Here is a 16246-nt window from a genome sequence, read left to right on the forward strand (position 1 = left end):
ATGCTTTGGAGTTGATTGTGTTTCCACATCACCGAGTCTGACTTGCAGGTTTGTTGACGTTCCAATTTCTTTATATCATGGTCAGACTGTCGAGGGGGAAATTGAATTGGTTAATTGTGGGCGAAAGCCTTTAGAAAATATATTTTATGAAGCAGAGTCGTTTAGCTGGTTCTTTCTCGATTTTGACTCCACAAACAGGGAAAGAATCACTTCAGTCAATGCCGGGCACTTGCCGATTCATTTAAATTGTGGACAAAGTACAAGGATTAAATGCTATTTGAGAGCAGCTGAATTGGCGACGGTGCCTAAAGCTGGAATACCAAAGGTCTATCACTTAGCATTTTGCATTCAAGTGGGTACGGATAGGGCAACTCATCGTTGGAGAATATGTCGCTGTCCTTGGAATGTCCATATTTTGCCCTCTTTACTACACTATCCTCGCTTTCTTCGTGTTTCCAGACATCACCATGACGCTTATATGATTGGTGTGGAAATAGAACATGCGGATCCCTCTAATGAAGAGCATTTTCAAGTACTTCAGATAGGAATTCTTTCTAGAGGAGATTATCGTGTCTTTGCATTGCAAAAGATGTCACCAAAGTACGATAAATTACAACCCATCTTTCTGAAACCAAATGAAACAGCAACTGTTTTTTTCTACGTGAAAAAAGCTGCAGCTCGAGAGGGCAACTATAGTGTTATTGATTTGGAATCGCAAGTTACTTATCAGGAAAATTATCACAAGCCTTTGGAAACGTTTTTTGCTGAAGAATACAGTCATGCGTTACCTAGCGACCATATAATTATTTGGCTTCACTGGAAGACAATGGACGGCACTAAAGGAATTCTGTTGGACAACAGTTTGTCGCTGAGACGATGTTTGTCTCAAACCGAGCATGATCTGGCAACTACAACTAGCAAGCAACATAGCGCCCCAGATAATAACAGAGAAGATTCAATGATTCGCTGTTATTTGGAGTTTCCATCCAAGGTCAATTATAACTTCAAAGCATGTATGCAGCCTGTTGTTGTTCCTGTTTCTGCAGTTTTTAACAATCTGCTTCGAGATGTTGCTGTTGACATATATGTAAGAGCACTGCCAGCGTCGATCGCTGAAGCAAGTCGAGGAAGAAGATGGCGAGGTCATGTTACTGCTAATTTATTGTCCATTCCTCCAGCAAGTCAAAGAAAGATACAGCTTGATGCTATTTTTCCTTGTGAAGGTGCATATGATGCAGGAGAAATATCTGCGATTTGTAACAACACAAGCCTTCAATTCGAAGGAAACAGTCAAATATACGTTGTCAATGATAATAGCACAGAGCAAGAAGATTCCATTGCAAATAAAATTTGAAGTCTAATCATCTATCTATATATCACGCCATAGGCAGCCTCTATTCTTCTACTTCCTTTGCAGCATATTACGAAGAGGACAGCGAGGTTTGATATGTCCTGGAGTACCGCACAAGTGACAAATAATTTGACCAGAAGGTCTAGCCTTTTTGTTGTCCTCTTCTTCTGATTGGTGTATTCTTCTTGCATCCTGTGAAACTTTGCCTTGGTTCAGAAGGGGATCGTTTCCGCTCCCACCAGTCGACCACTTTTGTGAGTCTAAGTTGAAAAAAGGAACAGGTCCCTTTCCTCTAGGTCTTCCAAAACCATAGGGATCTGCATCTTCTTCGTCTAACCTGGGAATCTCAAACTTGGCGTGACCAAACTTGCAATTTGGGCCATCTTTGCAGAAGCCTCGAAGATAAGCCGGACAAGCCACTTTCTTGATATGACGATATCTGCACTTCGCACCGTGTCGGCAAAAACCACGAGCATAGTATGGACATTCGTTTCTTCTAGATTCGGGGTCGACGTGTCTGTACAAACACTCTGTATTACTACACTCACCAAACTTTGAAAAAAAGTAGCACTCAGGCATTTTAGACATGTCATATTCATGTAAATATTCACAATATTCAGCTTTCTTACACAGTCCTCTCAACCAATGTTTGCAAACTATAAGTCGATCGTTTCTCGCATGGCGATATTGACACCAAGAACCCTTTTTGCACCCACTTTTTGAAAAAAACAAAGGACAAAGGTCAGTACTAGTCCCAGGAGAGTTGAAGTCTTCTTCAATCTGTTTATCAAAATTGTTTATTCTTTCAAAGGCAAAGATCTGGTTTCCAATAGGAGCCGGATCAAAAGATGTCTTCGTCGCCATAAGCACTTTGCCAAAAGTAATCAAAGAAGAAGAATCGATTTGAGGTAAAACCGTTCTTCTTTACTGGAATTTAGGGTTTCCTTCATGCAATTCATTAGTGTCTAAGTGCTATAAGTATAACTTTACGAACGCTTCCATGAAAATTCTACGACTACGATGCCTTGATGAGTTGATACCTTAAAAGAAATGGGGCAACATGCTATTTCTTTGTGACTCCTTTGATTGCTTTACACAGATAGCTAGTGTCCTCTTCGTTCCAATGACGACACAAAGTTTTTTGGCTCTATTTACTGAGGTTGAGAAAATTAAAAAGAATCAACTTTGTTCTTACCTGGTAACTGCAGTATACAATAAACTTCGATTAAATAGTGTGTAGTGCATAGGAAACAAAACAACAAAAACAACAGGAAATTCGGAACCCTTCAGAAGAACTCAGATCAAAAGCGACCTAAAACAACAATTATCAATACCTGAGATTTGTGTACGGTCAACGCGTAAGCATGCGATAAATTGAAAACAACATCTTCTGACGAATAGGAAACAATGCGATCCATAAATCGGACATGAACAACAACTTGTGATGTACGTGAGTATTTCTTCTCAAATCCTTCAACAACGCCGATATCGCCATTAAAGACCTGAAGAATAAAGAATTTGATATAAGAAAAGATAGTAAACGTAACGACATACGTCTCGGTTATAGTCATTCACTTTTTGAAATACTTTATCTCCCAAATGTAGAGTAAGTGAAGTGTTCCCAACAACAAAGCTGTGTCCTTCATGATTAAGATCCGGAGGATTTAGTTGTTGTTTCAAACTGAGGTTCAATTGAATGGTTCCGACAGAGCCTTTGGTTCCTGGAGATATAATTTGTATATCATGATAGGGAGAGACATTATTCTGAGTCCAAACATCTTTATCCAATAACGGATGTAACAATGCCACTGCTCCTGAGGGATCTTTTTCTTCAATCATAATCAGGTCTGTTTGCAATTGTGAAAAGAAACTGTTACACTTTTAAAACGCTTACCAGATATCCAAAAAGATAACTTACGTTGAAAGTGAATTTGATTGGTACATGTCCCAGATATGAGAAGCAGAGAATGTTGTCAAATAGGGAACTGTACCTAATCGTATTTGTGATGCTGTTTCTATAAGTGAGCTTCGTTGCTTCTGTTGACGAAAGTTGCTAGTAAGGTGTATAATACAAAACTGATTAGACATACAAATGTCTTTCAGTACCTGACCAGGCCCTACACTAGCCAACTGAAACATATCTCCAATCAAAACTAGTTTGGTATCAGGTTTCAATGCATTCAATAAAGAAAATGCCATTTCGATATCAACCATGCTGAATTCATCAACTAATACTGCATCAACATCTAAAGGTCTTCGTTTGTTTCTTTTGAAAACGCCTCCACGTTCCCCTCTAGGTTGATATTCCAACAGACGATGAATTGTTTGTGCGGTTAAACCTGTACATTCTGCAAGTCTCGCAGCAGCTCTTCCGGTGGGTGCAGTAAGTGCAATATTATTCGAACCATATTTAGTTTTCCATAACTCAACGATACGACGAGCAGTATATGTCTTTCCCGAGCCAGGACCACCAGTTATAATACACAACCTCGTATCTGAAAATACTGCTTCCTTTACTGCTGCCACTTGTTCTAACGACATACCTTCTTGAGCCAAATGAAGAGAATCGGGTAGAGAATGACCGGAACCAGCTCGATATCTTTTCAGTAGCGCCCCTAACTGAAACTCGTAATCGTACATTTTCTTCAAATATACGCAAGTCTCATGAGACGTAGAATGTAAAACGATAGCATTGCTCGTCTCAAGCGCTTCCAGAGCTTCCACAAATAAACTCTTATCGAATTGTGCATCTTCAAAGTCATCGGTAATAAGCTACAGTTGTTCAGCAAAGTAAACAAGATAAGGTGGAATCAAACCTTTTTTACTTGGTAAGACAGAGAAAGCTCCGTTTCATATTGTTTCGAGATACTATCACATTCACTTAAATAAAGAAAGCAATGACCTTCCTTCACTGCAGCACGCAAGGCAAGTTTGATAGCTGCACGATAACGACTGACAGCAAATTTTGGACTCATTGAGCGAGCTATCCGGTCAATCTTTTTAAAACCGACGCCTTTTAAATCCTCAACAAATACATATGGGTCGTTTTCGACAAGAAACAAAGAACGTTGAATTCCATAGCTAAACTTATTCGTGAGATCATCATAGCAAGATACAAAACATTACCTCGATAATATTCGAGATACCAACGACAAGGGAAATCCCAATTTCATAAGACCTAAAGTAGCTCTTCTCAAGATACCTTTCTCCTGAAAATGATCTATCAAAGCACGTGCACTTTTTTGCCTCACTGTATGGAATGTCTAAGTTAACATAAAATTGAATACAATAACTATCTACAAACTTACAACCTCGAACTTGCAGCAAATTTTCCATATCTCCTTGTTCCAAAACGTCTTCGATGCGCGTTCCAAAATAACTGCAAAGTCTTTTGGCCAAAACTATCAAAATAACTAGGAAAGTTGAATTAAGGAACAACATGCAATACCTGGACCTATTCCTGGGACAGTGTGAGAAGACAAATAGCTTTGAATGGTCTCCAATAACCACTCGTCTTTCTTCAGCTAATATCAATTCAAATAGTGACCGACTAGAAATCGATCACTCACCTCTGTCTTCAAAGATTGCAAATTCTGTTCTTCCAGACAGCTCTTTGCGTGGAACTGCAGACCATACTTGTCATGATGGACCCATTTTCCACATATAGAAACCGAGGAACCTGGAGTCAGAGGGCCAAAGTAACTAACCACTGTGAAGACGTCTTCCAAGGACTCTGTCGTGACACACTGCATAACTGCGTATTGTGAAGAATTTCCTGAAGTAAAGAGTATTCTTTCCACCCTTATCTACTCACACAAGTCACTCGCAAATAATAACTTCTCGTGTCTGTACCTCTATAGTTTCGGTATCTTTTCCGCAATATCCTCGCAAATCGCTATCTTTTAATCGGTCAGTAAGTCCTTTCTTCCTTAGTCTTTTTTCTTTTACTCTGAACTGCCTCCCGTATCTTTCCGATTCAGTAAGGTTTCCCTCGACTGATATTAAGTTCTGACGTGCTTGAGCACCCAAACGGCCTACAACCTGAATTGTTTCTCCTTCAAGCTCCTTGCAGGAACTTCGATGTACAAGCACTTCAAGAACTGAATATTGAGTTTCTCTTGATTCGAATAATACTTGCTGCACAGTTCCTTCAATACTGCTTCCTTTCAAGTTGACTGATTCCTTCTTGCTCTTTGAGTGAAAACTTTTGTAGTTATTTGATCTCATCAAAGTATCCGTCAATTTACCGCAATGAAAGGAACTGATAAGTGTCACAGGAAGCCAGACCGAGAAGGTAAACTTCTTCAACAGTAAACCTTGACGAGAAGCAAAGGAAGACAAAACCTTGAGTCTTCCACTGGACATATTGTAACTGTATTGGTTACGGCAACTAGTCAAAAGCAAGGAACTTGTTGTCCCCGGATAGACAAATAATATCATAGTTCAACATGAAACCCTCCTCAATCTTTTCAAAAGTGATAAGCCATTAAAACAATTGGATTACTGGACAGCTCTTGAATCCTCGGAATCGACCTCAGAATTCTTATGGTCGTTTCAATGAGTTTCTCACTGAAAAGATGATCTTTGAATGTTTTTGTATCCAAGGTAAGAATTCTTATCTCTCTTGTGAAATCTTTCTCTGTGACGCTGGCTTTTGATGATGTTTAACAATGGAAAAATTTGAAGTGACGAGATAAAAATGTGGAAATGTATATTATTGTATCATTGAAGAAATTCTATTCAGGTTATAGAAGACAAAGGAGATAATATTTTCCATTCGGAAATTATTCATGTATGTCATGTCCTATTAATACTCGCAATAGATAACAAAACTTTGCTTTCTACGCTGTTGTATCACTGAAGTGTGATTTTGTTAGAATTTCTCAAGAGTTTATAACTTTTCTTTACTTCGAAAAAGTATTTAGTAGTGGTTGATTCGGACTCTACGATTCAGAAGACTGAGAAACGAAATTGTCAATGAATCATATTTATTCTTCATGGAAGAGTGGGTTGTGAACGCTGATGGCTGCTCGCCACCTTCTTGGTCTGGTAACCTTATGCTGAAAGTTTCTTACCAAGGAGAACCAGGTTCATACTCTGAAAGTGCAGCACTGGAATTTTTCGGAAGAAACGTCGCCTTGCTTCCTTGTGCGTCTTTTGAAAGTGCTTTTGATGCGGTTGAAAATGGCTACGCAGATAGAGCTGTGATTCCAATAGAAAATTCTTTGGCAGGAACCATTCATAAAAATTATGACTTGTTGTTGCAACATGAGAAACTAAACATTGTTGGTGAGATTGATTTGCGTATTCGTCATTGTTTGATAGGTCTAGAAGGAGTCGAACTTCAAGATGTAAAACGTGTTCTTAGTCATCCGATGGCACTGGCACAGTGTAATAGATATTTAGAAGAGCATAATTTTATCCGTGAAGTTACATACGACACTGCTGGCAGTGCCAAAATTTTACGGGAAAAGAATCTTAGGGATGCTGCAGCAGTTGCTAGTGAACGTGCAGCCGAGCTATATGCACTCAATATCTTGGCAGCAGATATCGAAGACGAGCCTGAAAACTACACTCGGTTTCTGGTTCTTTCGAAGCAAGCGTATTTGCCACCTTCAGACAGTCAAAGCAAGACTTCCATTGCGTTCTCTTTGAAAAATACTGCTGGTGCATTATTCAAGGCCTTGTCGGTATTTGCTTTGCGAGACATTGACTTGACAAAAATGGAAAGTCGTCATCTGTATACTTTAGGTGATGACAAGGTACCTGAGACTCTGAAATCCGCTCGAAGATGGAAGTACCTTTTTTATCTCGACTTTGCAGCCAGTCTTGCTGATGAGTCAGCCAAAAATGCCCTTCGGCATTTGAGCGAAATAGCGTAAGTATCAATGAAATATTTACGACGGCTGCTTGAAATTTGATTTATGTTATATTGTCAGTCCCTTTATTCGAGTTCTTGGAAGTTATCGACGCGCAGTGACAAGTTAAGCGGTTTGTAACGACGACGATGCCTCATTTCTTATAGTCAAGTTTGCAATTTGCTCTTTAATCTGTCGTTATCGCTATTGCCCTTACTAAAAATCAATCATCTTTGTGAAATCTTTCTTTCAAGCTACAATATCCCTCTTCTTTTTTTTCAATCGAGCCTAAACAACTGAGACATCGAAATATGAGTCTACTGTTTGCCAAACGCATCCCTAACAACCATTTTAGAATTGAACAAATAAGGAAACGACACTTACATCTATGGGCAACGGACGAAATGAAGGCAAAAATAACTCCCATACATGTTGGTATGACCCAAAGATGGTCTTAAGGTTATGATAAAAACCAATATCGTACTCATGAATGTATCTTCTGCTGGCCATATTAGAATTCCTTTTCTTCTCTCTGTTCTCATAGAATTCAATAGTGGTTTGCGATGTTGCAATCAAATACAGGTGCCAACTTAATAGTATAAATAATGAAATAGCTACTTCTGTTAAAGCAACAGTTTGAACAGGTCAAAAGAGAACTTACCGACAGAAAGACAGAGAATGAAGATATATACAGCAACTTTTGCTTCTCTCGAGAATGAAGAAGTAAAAAATCCTGGAACAAAAAGCATATAGGAAACCGTTGCAGTTGCATAAAGTGCACCAAGGAACAAATAAAAGAGGAACAGGAGGAAGTATCTATAGTTGCGAAACCCAACACAACCGTTAATCCAAGGACAATGGTGGTCCATTCTCAAGACACATTTTTGACAGATACTGCAGTGATGAGCTCTAGGTGGTTTAATACAGCCACACTTTCTACAAAAACGCAGATGAATACCAGCATATTCTGTTCCTGAAATCAATTTCTGCGTAGGAGGTTCCCCAGGAGGAGTAAGCATACACATGATATAATTGAAAAGAATATTAAACAACAAAACTATAGATAAAACAATATGCAACGAAACGAAAGGCTTTCCAAGGCTTTGTAACAATACTGGCAAGAGGAACCAAAAATATGCGACCGCAACTGAAACAGTAAGACTTGAACAAAGAAAAACGTATAGAGGACCTGACTTCCTCAACGTTCTATCTACATTATTGTCAAAAAATAAAAACAGGTCCAGCAATATTTCCTTTGCATAGTGTACAGTCCACTGAAGCGAAGGCATCTCAAGAACCAATTCTACTCCTATGGGCCATTTTCATGAAATATTGATTGTCCTACAACGAATCAAATACAAATCAACCTTTACAAAATAACAGGAGTCGATGAACAACTCTTAAAAAGTCTGCCATACATATTACGATTGAATCGATATGCCGAATTCAAAGTGTTAGGTTGTTACTAATGCAAATATTAGTCACTCGAAAAGAAACAATGTACTATTTTTGGCTTCGACAGTGATTTGTCTACAATCGACAAGTATGACAAACGAATCCTTTAATAGCATCTGAAAATAAAATTTGGCAGAGGCTCAAGTATCTACTATATCAGGAATCGACAAAAAATGGAAACATATCTATCTGAACAATTTGAGGATTTGGAAATAACTGAAACAATGGAGTTGACTTGCTAAGCATTCTTCTAGTTATCATTCAGCTTAACCGAACCAAGAAAATCTAAAAGCCTGTCAGCATATTTCGGCGTAGATCAAATAAACTTGAGGGAAAGTTTATGGTACAAGGCATTTCCGACGACAACAATCGAGTCCGTGGCTCTATCTACTCTTTACCAACTCCACCCAAAGTCAACATTTCAGCAGGAATAGGTTGGAGTTTTGGTTGTGGTTGGTAAGTTGGAATTTTTGATGGTTGTACGAGTTTTTGAACTATCCTTAAAAAGTTGTTGTGGTCCCTTTTTTGGTATTGGTTTAGGATACAGTCTTTTCCACGGAATTACGTTTGGAGCTGGAGCTGGTATTGGTCAGTAAACAGTTATGCATAAGTTTACAAGGCTCAACGTTCGAAAGGGACAGTTTGTGGAATTGGTTTCGGGTCGGGTTTTCTTTCCGGTATAGGAAATTCAGTAATTCTTGCAGGCTTCAATACCTTGTAAGTTTGTCTGTTGTTGTACGATTCACAGTCTCATCATGCGTCGTTACAGGTTTTCTTTTAGTCCACGAAGCAAATTTTTGGAAGACTTCCTTCTTGAGCTGAAGAGGAAACTTGAATTCAGATTTTGTACTAGAAACCAAAACAAACACAACTTCAAATGGTTTCATAACCGACCTAACAAGACTACGAAATGACATAAGAAAGTTTTAGAAATAACGGATAAAATCTTCATCGCATATCATTGCGGTTTGTTTTGCAGATATATTCGAATGATAAGCTAGCATTTTCTCGGGTCTTATTCGATGGATTGCTAAAAATGACTCTGTGCACTTTCGTTTTCCGTAGTAATAAGGTTCATTGATGAACTTTTCGTTGTCCACAGCAGTGGTTAACTCTCTTCCAGCGATAAGACAGATACTCTCAGTACAGTTCAGAATAGAATGTGGTAAATCTTTGTTCGAATGAAAAAATACAATGCCTCCCACAGTGACATCTTCGAACTTTACAAGTTGAAATGGACAATTCGAACTTGCACATGAACGATAGCTTCCATTGCTTGAACAAGCCAAATTTTGTGGACGGCATTGTGCAATAACATGTACAAGATCCATAGTTACAACATACGCGAACCCAAACAAATAAGGAGGCCAAAAATGAAAAGGATATTCTTCCATTGCAGTATACCAACGGTGGTTTTTCCAGCCATCAAAATTTAGCGGTTTCGAGGATCCAAACTTCACAAGAGTCCCCATATAAAAATTTTGTTTTGTTGCTTCATTCAAAGTCTCTATCAGTCTGTCCACCTTGATGTAAACATCTGTATCAGATTTGAGAATAAAGGAGGCGTTCACGTTTTCGGATATCCAATCGAAGGCCAATATCGTTTTCAGCGTCAAGTTGAAGTATGCTTAAAAAAGAAAGAGATGAGATTGTGAGACATTCCAATAGCAACGACTTACTATCTTCCATATTGAGAACAACTATATCATGGTATTCTCTATTCTCTCTTCTCAACTCCTCGAGTTCCAACGAGGAAAGGTTCTCTCCTCCCAAAAAGAATTTGTGTTGCACTTGACTACCCTTTCCCTGTAGCCACGAACTGCGAATAGCACTTCTCACGCCATATTCAGAAGATTTAGATATCAACGCGACGAAGAGCAATGAATATGATATCTTGTTCTCGCTGCTTTCAGCATCATCCCACTTCCTCATTTGACATGTCCGCAAATAACAAAAACAACTAAAAAGCACAGAAATAAATATAAACAGCTTGTGCCTACAAAGTCTAGAAAAATATTTTCTTGAAGCAAAGCCAAAATAGCCCCTTTTATCAAATGGTCCGTTAACCTTCTTTGACATGTGCAAACAGAAATCTCACTCCAAAAATCATAATCGAATTGCTCAAATCGTTTTGAAAAGAAATACAAGCATGACGGAAAAATGCTATTTATAGGATTTCAATTTGCTTCTTGCTTTTTCAAACTTTGAACAACAAGAATCGAATACACCGAAATTCTTTAAAGAAGAAATCATCTTCGGTATCACTTCCGAAAAAGTGCTGAAATTAAATATGACACAAGAATACATCAGTTTCCACATTCATAAAATCTCTAAATTTGTCCACCTTCTAATAAACTTCCTTTTACACTAGCAAAGTCAACAGGAACTAACATATCCGATGGGGATATCAAGTTGAAAGCGGTTGCAAAAGAACAAAAATGGTGAAATAATTCTGTTTGTTGTTCAAATCTTTGAAAAGTGTCTATGTGATGGAAATATGCGTGCGCAAACAAACGATAGAGACGACGCATAATAACACGAAAAGGCTGCAAGTTAACTTCTTGAACTTTCCCCGAGTTGTTATGGGATATGACGTCTTCCGAAGTCAATAGGCTTGTGGCACCATCCAAACAATGAGAAATGTAATCAATTGCACAACACTCCTGCGCTACTTCATGGGCTGCGCATAAATATAAAACATCTTTGGTTGCGGTCATCTGTGGACAAGAGCTATAAGAACAAACTTCTCCTAGATAACATGCGAGGACGTTCAACTGGATCACGAACCTCAAAACTTGTTCTCTAACATAATCCTCCAGTTCGATTCCTTTATAGTTTTGAACGGCAGTTTGAAGCTCCAAAGTTTTAGAAAACGTGGTGGATAACGGCAAACTACGATCAAAGTCCACAACGGAGCTGCCTGGGTAACAGAGTTTGTCATTATTGTTCATCGCTCCAAGTCAATTCAGAGTGTCAAATGGAATGAGTGGCGTTGGTGTCAAGCGACTTCTGAACGAGTATCGGGAACTTGAAAAGGAACAATGGGAACCAGGTAGCTGGTTCAGAGCATACCCTTTAGAAGAAGACCTATTTGAATGGCATTTTACTTTGAAAGGACCTGATGGAACTCCTTTTGAAGGAGGTTTTTATCATGGAAAGATATTATTTCCTTCTGAATATCCACTCAAGGTTCGTTTCTTCTTTTGGAAAAGTTTCAAGACATATGTAAAAAGCGGATATTTTTATAAGCCACCAGATATAGTTATGTTGACGCCCAACGGACGTTTTGAAACAGGACAGCGAATTTGCCTAAGTATTAGCTCCTTCCACGAAGAGACATGGCAACCTTCTTGGAGTATTCGATCAATGCTCTTGGGTCTCTGTTCGATGTTTCCTTGCAAGGTATGTGAAATTATAGTTTTGTTTGACGTTGCTAACTCTAAAGCAGGCAGAAGGGGTTGGAGCACTGAACTGTGACCCAGAAGTTCAAAGACGTCTAGCCCGGGCCTCTTTGAATTTTCACTGTAGGCAGTGCCATTTCTCCTTGTCTTCTTTTGAAAACCAAGAAAAAGTGGTATCTTATCGTAGCAGCATTGATGAATATGGAAGTAGCGGTTTTATGAAAATGTTTCATAGGCTATCTGTTAGGGTTGTCTTAACCATTTTGTTCATAGCGTTGGGAATTCTATTTATGCTATTTTGTTAAGTATTTCATAAAATGTTTGTCTCTATTAGCTTGAAAGATAGTATGTTCCTCTTTGTATCTCGTTTAAGTTTCAAAGACAGGCCTCATTTTGTTTCAACCATATTGTCCGTTGTAGCGTATACTATGGAGAATCGTGACTCCTCAACTTTTTCTTTTGAGAGCTTTCAAATTATTATTCTTGAGAAATTTTGTTAAGGTGGACAATACAAGTATAACGATCTTTCATAGTATTGTTGAAATGTAGAACACCGACTATATTTGAGTGACAGGAAATAACCCTTTAATATGAGAAAACGTATGAAAATTCCTTCTTTGATTCTCTCGAGGATTCTAAGTTGGGTCAGCTTTAGTTCTTGTTGTTTTTCCTCGAGAGGAAAATGGAAGAGAAAGAACAGTTAGGAATTTTGAGGTCAAGAAGTTTGGAAAACGTGGGTTCTTTGAGTCTTGAACCTTTCGCTGTCCATGAGTCACAGGAAGAAGAAGAAATTTCAAAATGTACAGACAACTGTAAGTTCTCTTCCATGAAGAGAAGCTGCAGCAACCAAGACATTCGCTTAGATATTAAAAGCTGTGAGCTTCCTTTTTGTGAAATGCCGTCTAGAAGGTTTGGACACCTAAATTCTTCTCGTAACCTATTTGCTTGTGGGCTAACGCGCTCGGCAAGTCAGATATTACCGTCTGTTTCTAGTAGCCTCTTCAACTGCAGTAACCCCTCAAGGTCAGATTACAGACATTTACTAGCCTCTATGAAGAGACAAGTGGACTTGGACCTTATCACGTTTGAGCGAATCTGTGAGGCAACTCGAGACACACTTAAAGAAAAGGATGAAACGGAGAGGCGAGTGTATTCAACTCTTATTCAGATTTCCTTTTCGATTAGAAACTTCCCTATGGTTTCTGTTGATTTGATAACTCTAGCACGTTTCTTTAAGGAACGAATATCTTGCTTGGAACGTTTGCGCCGTGAAACGACAAAACTGCAATGGTCACAAAATAAGTTTAATATCTCACCCGTTATTAAACTTTTATTTATATTATCTAAGATTTCACGAGTCGTAGAAGAGGTGGAATTCGAACTTTCAGAGGTGGAAGAGTACATGGCTGAGTTAGCTGCTGACTCTATATCTGCTTCCGACTTTTCAATATCTAAAAACTCACAATATCTCAATAATGCGTCAGTTTCCCGTTCGAGATTGAATTTTCAGGAACATGTCACCATTTTAGAAGACGTATTGGAAGAAAAACCTTGTGCAAAACTTTTGGAGTCAGAAGAAAGAGAAAACAGGTCTTCATCGGTTGAGAAGAGATCAGTTGAGGAACTTGAACTCTGCCGTATTTGTGAACGTTATTTTTCACTGAATGTCTTTGAGCGGCATACGATTTGTTGCGCGAAAGAAGCAAGATTTTGGATGAAGTATGACGAACTAAATAAGAAACTAAGAATGTTTTTAAGTTCTCTTGATGAGAAAGTCAAGCAGTGCATCTCTTCATTTACACAAAGTGAAAAAGAGTTATTTTTCAAATTTCTAGCGTATCTTTCGTCGGTGTGTATTCTTTTAACCGGCCTTGAATCGTCATATACAAAATTGGAAAGAACTGTAGTTGTATCCGAAACACATCTTGAGTCTTGTGGAAACGAAATTTTGGAAGTCTATAAGAATATTTATCGATTTTTCTTTCCGTGTTTTGACAAAGTGTTGCTAGATAGAGACTCTTGTATAATTGAACATGGTTTGAGCTTGAATGCGTCGTTAAAGCAGTCGCTAGAAAATTTCACTAATGATATGAGGAGTCTGCTTGAAGAAATTTTGAATGCTGTGAAGGAAGCTCTCGATTTGAGGCGCAGTGTCAAGGAAGCACATGTTGAGCCCGAATTGGATTTAGTACAAGACAACTGTTCTTTAGATAGTTCAGAATGCGGCTCATGCACACTGAGCAACTTGACGGATACCTGTAGTGAAGATTCTCGTGAGGACTTACTCCCAAAAAGAATGGCGAAGAGTGATGAAAGTATGTATGTAAACTTGCTGAAAAAATTATCTTCAAAGTGCTCAGTGAGTTCAGCAGCAGAAAATCAATGCAATGAGGAAGGAAACAACTGTCGTCTCTGCGATAAGTCTATTGGAGACTCGTCAAGTCCTGGCATCGTTCCTTCAATCAACGACTTTTATATTCTAAAACCAATATCGAGAGGTGCTTTTGGAAAGGTATATCTGGTGAAGAAAAAGAAAACTGGAGATATTTATGCTTTAAAGGCTATTAATAAGTCAGAAATGATACGAAAGAATCTTGTGAACCAAGTTTTAGCTGAACGGGATATTCTAGCTGGTGTACATACATCATTTGTCGTCAAATTCTTTTGGTCTTTTGAAACGACCGATAAGTTCTTTATAGTCATGGAGTATGTGCCTGGAGGAGATTTTTATTCACTTTTACGGAACGTGGGGTATCTTGAAGAACATGTAGTCAAGCAGTATCTTGCCGAAACAGTTTTAGCGTTGGAAGAACTTCACAGTGTGGGTGTTATTCACAGAGATTTAAAGCCTGACAATATGCTTATTACAAAGGAAGGTCACTTGAAGCTCACAGACTTTGGTTTGTCCAGGCTGGGTCTTTTAGAAGGAAGCAATGATATAGGAGTTCAGAATGCGTTTTCAAATGTTAATATTGTTGTAGAAAATGTTCGATCGAGTTTTTCTGATGCGACAGATATTCCAAAGTCCATACATCCAATAGGCACTCCAGATTATCTTGCTCCTGAAATTTTACTCGGTACCGGGCATAGTTTTACTGTGGATTGGTGGTGCCTGGGAGTAGTTGGATATGAACTTCTTGTCGGCTATCCTCCTTTTCACGACGATACTCCTTCAAAAATTTTTGCGAATATTTTAAACCATCGTTTGATGTGGCCTGAGCTGCCCATAACTGATGTTATGAAAGATTTCATAGAAAAATTGTTGGATTCTGATCCTCTTCGTCGACTCGGAGCCAAAGGTTCGGTAGAGGTCAAAGAGCATCCAGTTTTCTTTGATATAGAGTGGGAAAATATCCTTCAAAGAGAATCTTGTTTTAAGCCGCAGTGTTATTCCGAAGAAGACACAAGCTACTTTGTTTCTCCAAAATCCTTTTGTTCGTTCCATCAAAGTGAGCAGACAGGTAGTTTGATAGAAGCATCGCAACGACCTAGTCGAAGTTCTGCCGTTTTACAGTCATTAATTTCAAAGGAGCGTTTTTCATATATGAATTCATTCGTTTCTGAAACACTGACAGACTTTGCTTTTCGTGACTTGGACAATTTAGAAGCCATGAATATGCAAGTATTGCGAGATCGTTTTGCCAGGACGCATTTGACAGATTGATGTAAATCAAGCGCTGTTTGTTCGCTACTACAAATGTCACGATTTGCGATTGAAGAGGATGTGACTGAATTCCAACTGTATACAGAACTCAAAATGAAATATTAAATAATAGATGCCCAATAGGAGAAATGATCAAAGTGAACCGCTTAAGTCATTTTCATTTTTAATCATTGTTGTTATGGAGTCCATTGACACTAAAGAGGCTTGATGTCCATTTGAGCTTCGATGAAATTTATAGTTACTAATAAATCAGTTTGTAATTTAATCTCCGCTTTACAAACATTTTTTTCTTTTTAAAACGTTTATTGTCTTTGTCAACTTTCTTTTGCCAAGCTCAAGTAACAATTGACAGTGCTATTCATTTGGGAAGATAGAGTGACTATCGAAAATAATCATACTTATAAAATGATTATTTTTTAAAAGAATTGAAGGGACAAAGAAAAAACAAACGACAGTTTTCAACACAAACAAACAATGATTTTGAGGAATGGGCGAATGAATGGTCACTGAGATGGAA

The 16246-nt window shown here is 38.4% G+C and overlaps 10 protein-coding genes across 10 annotated transcripts; 5 read left to right on the top strand and 5 right to left on the bottom strand.

The window, feature by feature from the left end:
• Positions 1-50: 50 nt before the first annotated feature.
• Gasu_15460 (uncharacterized protein) lies at positions 51-1401 on the top strand. The gene is made up of 2 exons (XM_005707775.1): positions 51-80; positions 128-1401. Exons 1-2 carry the CDS (start codon positions 78-80, stop codon positions 1352-1354), a joined length of 1230 nt encoding a protein of 409 aa, XP_005707832.1. The 5' UTR covers positions 51-77; the 3' UTR covers positions 1355-1401.
• A 44-nt stretch (positions 1402-1445) lies between these two features.
• Positions 1446-2240, bottom strand: Gasu_15470 (CCCH-type zinc finger-containing protein). Its single transcript, XM_005707776.1, has 2 exons — positions 1591-2240; positions 1446-1543 (listed from the first exon to the last, which is right to left on the bottom strand). Exons 1-2 carry the CDS (start codon positions 2213-2215, stop codon positions 1494-1496), a joined length of 675 nt encoding a protein of 224 aa, XP_005707833.1. The 5' UTR covers positions 2216-2240; the 3' UTR covers positions 1446-1493.
• Positions 2241-2259: 19 nt separating this feature from the next.
• On the bottom strand, positions 2260-5610 carry Gasu_15480 (exodeoxyribonuclease V alpha subunit). The gene is made up of 11 exons (XM_005707777.1): positions 5204-5610; positions 4921-5157; positions 4800-4875; positions 4660-4752; positions 4478-4601; positions 4168-4432; positions 3270-4123; positions 2906-3221; positions 2686-2853; positions 2547-2635; positions 2260-2498 (listed from the first exon to the last, which is right to left on the bottom strand). Exons 1-11 carry the CDS (start codon positions 5576-5578, stop codon positions 2393-2395), a joined length of 2703 nt encoding a protein of 900 aa, XP_005707834.1. The 5' UTR covers positions 5579-5610; the 3' UTR covers positions 2260-2392.
• Positions 5611-6300: 690 nt separating this feature from the next.
• Positions 6301-7461, top strand: Gasu_15490 (prephenate dehydratase). Its single transcript, XM_005707778.1, has 2 exons — positions 6301-7229; positions 7291-7461. The coding sequence occupies exons 1-2, from the start codon at positions 6349-6351 to the stop codon at positions 7337-7339; spliced, it is 930 nt and encodes a 309-aa protein (XP_005707835.1). The 5' UTR covers positions 6301-6348; the 3' UTR covers positions 7340-7461.
• Positions 7462-7465: 4 nt separating this feature from the next.
• Gasu_15500 (uncharacterized protein) lies at positions 7466-8590 on the bottom strand. Its single transcript, XM_005707779.1, has 3 exons — positions 7871-8590; positions 7594-7823; positions 7466-7548 (listed from the first exon to the last, which is right to left on the bottom strand). Exons 1-3 carry the CDS (start codon positions 8496-8498, stop codon positions 7498-7500), a joined length of 909 nt encoding a protein of 302 aa, XP_005707836.1. The 5' UTR covers positions 8499-8590; the 3' UTR covers positions 7466-7497.
• A 270-nt stretch (positions 8591-8860) lies between these two features.
• Gasu_15510 (uncharacterized protein) lies at positions 8861-9411 on the top strand. Its single transcript, XM_005707780.1, has 2 exons — positions 8861-9120; positions 9173-9411. Exons 1-2 carry the CDS (start codon positions 9005-9007, stop codon positions 9258-9260), a joined length of 204 nt encoding a protein of 67 aa, XP_005707837.1. The 5' UTR covers positions 8861-9004; the 3' UTR covers positions 9261-9411.
• A 134-nt stretch (positions 9412-9545) lies between these two features.
• Positions 9546-10810, bottom strand: Gasu_15520 (galactosyltransferase family protein). The gene is made up of 2 exons (XM_005707781.1): positions 10344-10810; positions 9546-10291 (listed from the first exon to the last, which is right to left on the bottom strand). Exons 1-2 carry the CDS (start codon positions 10741-10743, stop codon positions 9591-9593), a joined length of 1101 nt encoding a protein of 366 aa, XP_005707838.1. The 5' UTR covers positions 10744-10810; the 3' UTR covers positions 9546-9590.
• A 5-nt stretch (positions 10811-10815) lies between these two features.
• Gasu_15530 (uncharacterized protein) lies at positions 10816-11630 on the bottom strand. The gene has a single exon (XM_005707782.1). It carries the CDS (start codon positions 11613-11615, stop codon positions 10995-10997), a length of 621 nt encoding a protein of 206 aa, XP_005707839.1. The 5' UTR covers positions 11616-11630; the 3' UTR covers positions 10816-10994.
• A 10-nt stretch (positions 11631-11640) lies between these two features.
• On the top strand, positions 11641-12511 carry Gasu_15540 (ubiquitin-conjugating enzyme). The gene is made up of 3 exons (XM_005707783.1): positions 11641-11853; positions 11914-12066; positions 12113-12511. The coding sequence occupies exons 1-3, from the start codon at positions 11647-11649 to the stop codon at positions 12368-12370; spliced, it is 618 nt and encodes a 205-aa protein (XP_005707840.1). The 5' UTR covers positions 11641-11646; the 3' UTR covers positions 12371-12511.
• A 209-nt stretch (positions 12512-12720) lies between these two features.
• Gasu_15550 (serine/threonine protein kinase) lies at positions 12721-16244 on the top strand. Its single transcript, XM_005707784.1, has one exon. The coding sequence runs from the start codon at positions 12748-12750 to the stop codon at positions 15727-15729; it is 2982 nt and encodes a 993-aa protein (XP_005707841.1). The 5' UTR covers positions 12721-12747; the 3' UTR covers positions 15730-16244.
• Positions 16245-16246: the final 2 nt, after the last annotated feature.

Source organism: Galdieria sulphuraria (genome assembly GCF_000341285.1).
Source record: "Galdieria sulphuraria unplaced genomic scaffold scaf_9, whole genome shotgun sequence".
In the NCBI taxonomy this organism is placed as follows: domain Eukaryota; phylum Rhodophyta; class Bangiophyceae; order Galdieriales; family Galdieriaceae; genus Galdieria; species Galdieria sulphuraria.

Bases quoted from the DNA above. Each gene is read 5' to 3' on its own strand.
- Gasu_15520 (XM_005707781.1), bottom strand. From the start codon at position 10,743: ATGTCAAAGAAGGTTAACGGACCATTTGATAAAAGGGGCTATTTTGGC. The intron at 10,292-10,343 runs GTAAGTCGTTGC...TTCTTTTTTAAG, and splicing joins TGTTCTCAATATGGAAGATA to CATACTTCAACTTGACGCTG.
- Gasu_15550 (XM_005707784.1), top strand. From the start codon at position 12,748: ATGGAAGAGAAAGAACAGTTAGGAATTTTGAGGTCAAGAAGTTTGGAA.
- Gasu_15500 (XM_005707779.1), bottom strand. From the start codon at position 8,498: ATGCCTTCGCTTCAGTGGACTGTACACTATGCAAAGGAAATATTGCTG. The intron at 7,824-7,870 runs GTAAGTTCTCTT...TAACAGAAGTAG, and splicing joins CATTCTCTGTCTTTCTGTCG to CTATTTCATTATTTATACTA. The intron at 7,549-7,593 runs GTAAGTGTCGTT...AATGGTTGTTAG, and splicing joins TTCGTCCGTTGCCCATAGAT to GGATGCGTTTGGCAAACAGT.
- Gasu_15540 (XM_005707783.1), top strand. From the start codon at position 11,647: ATGAGTGGCGTTGGTGTCAAGCGACTTCTGAACGAGTATCGGGAACTT. The intron at 11,854-11,913 runs GTTCGTTTCTTC...TATTTTTATAAG, and splicing joins CTTCTGAATATCCACTCAAG to CCACCAGATATAGTTATGTT. The intron at 12,067-12,112 runs GTATGTGAAATT...ACTCTAAAGCAG, and splicing joins GTTCGATGTTTCCTTGCAAG to GCAGAAGGGGTTGGAGCACT.
- Gasu_15490 (XM_005707778.1), top strand. From the start codon at position 6,349: ATGGAAGAGTGGGTTGTGAACGCTGATGGCTGCTCGCCACCTTCTTGG. The intron at 7,230-7,290 runs GTAAGTATCAAT...TTATATTGTCAG, and splicing joins CGGCATTTGAGCGAAATAGC to TCCCTTTATTCGAGTTCTTG.
- Gasu_15480 (XM_005707777.1), bottom strand. From the start codon at position 5,578: ATGAGATCAAATAACTACAAAAGTTTTCACTCAAAGAGCAAGAAGGAA. The intron at 4,433-4,477 runs GTAATGTTTTGT...GAATAAGTTTAG, and splicing joins GTATCTCGAATATTATCGAG to CTATGGAATTCAACGTTCTT. The intron at 2,854-2,905 runs GTATGTCGTTAC...TTTATTCTTCAG, and splicing joins TGAATGACTATAACCGAGAC to GTCTTTAATGGCGATATCGG.
- Gasu_15530 (XM_005707782.1), bottom strand. From the start codon at position 11,615: ATGAACAATAATGACAAACTCTGTTACCCAGGCAGCTCCGTTGTGGAC.
- Gasu_15470 (XM_005707776.1), bottom strand. From the start codon at position 2,215: ATGGCGACGAAGACATCTTTTGATCCGGCTCCTATTGGAAACCAGATC. The intron at 1,544-1,590 runs GTGGGAGCGGAA...AAAGTTTCACAG, and splicing joins CTCACAAAAGTGGTCGACTG to GATGCAAGAAGAATACACCA.
- Gasu_15510 (XM_005707780.1), top strand. From the start codon at position 9,005: ATGGTACAAGGCATTTCCGACGACAACAATCGAGTCCGTGGCTCTATC. The intron at 9,121-9,172 runs GTAAGTTGGAAT...ATCCTTAAAAAG, and splicing joins TGGAGTTTTGGTTGTGGTTG to TTGTTGTGGTCCCTTTTTTG.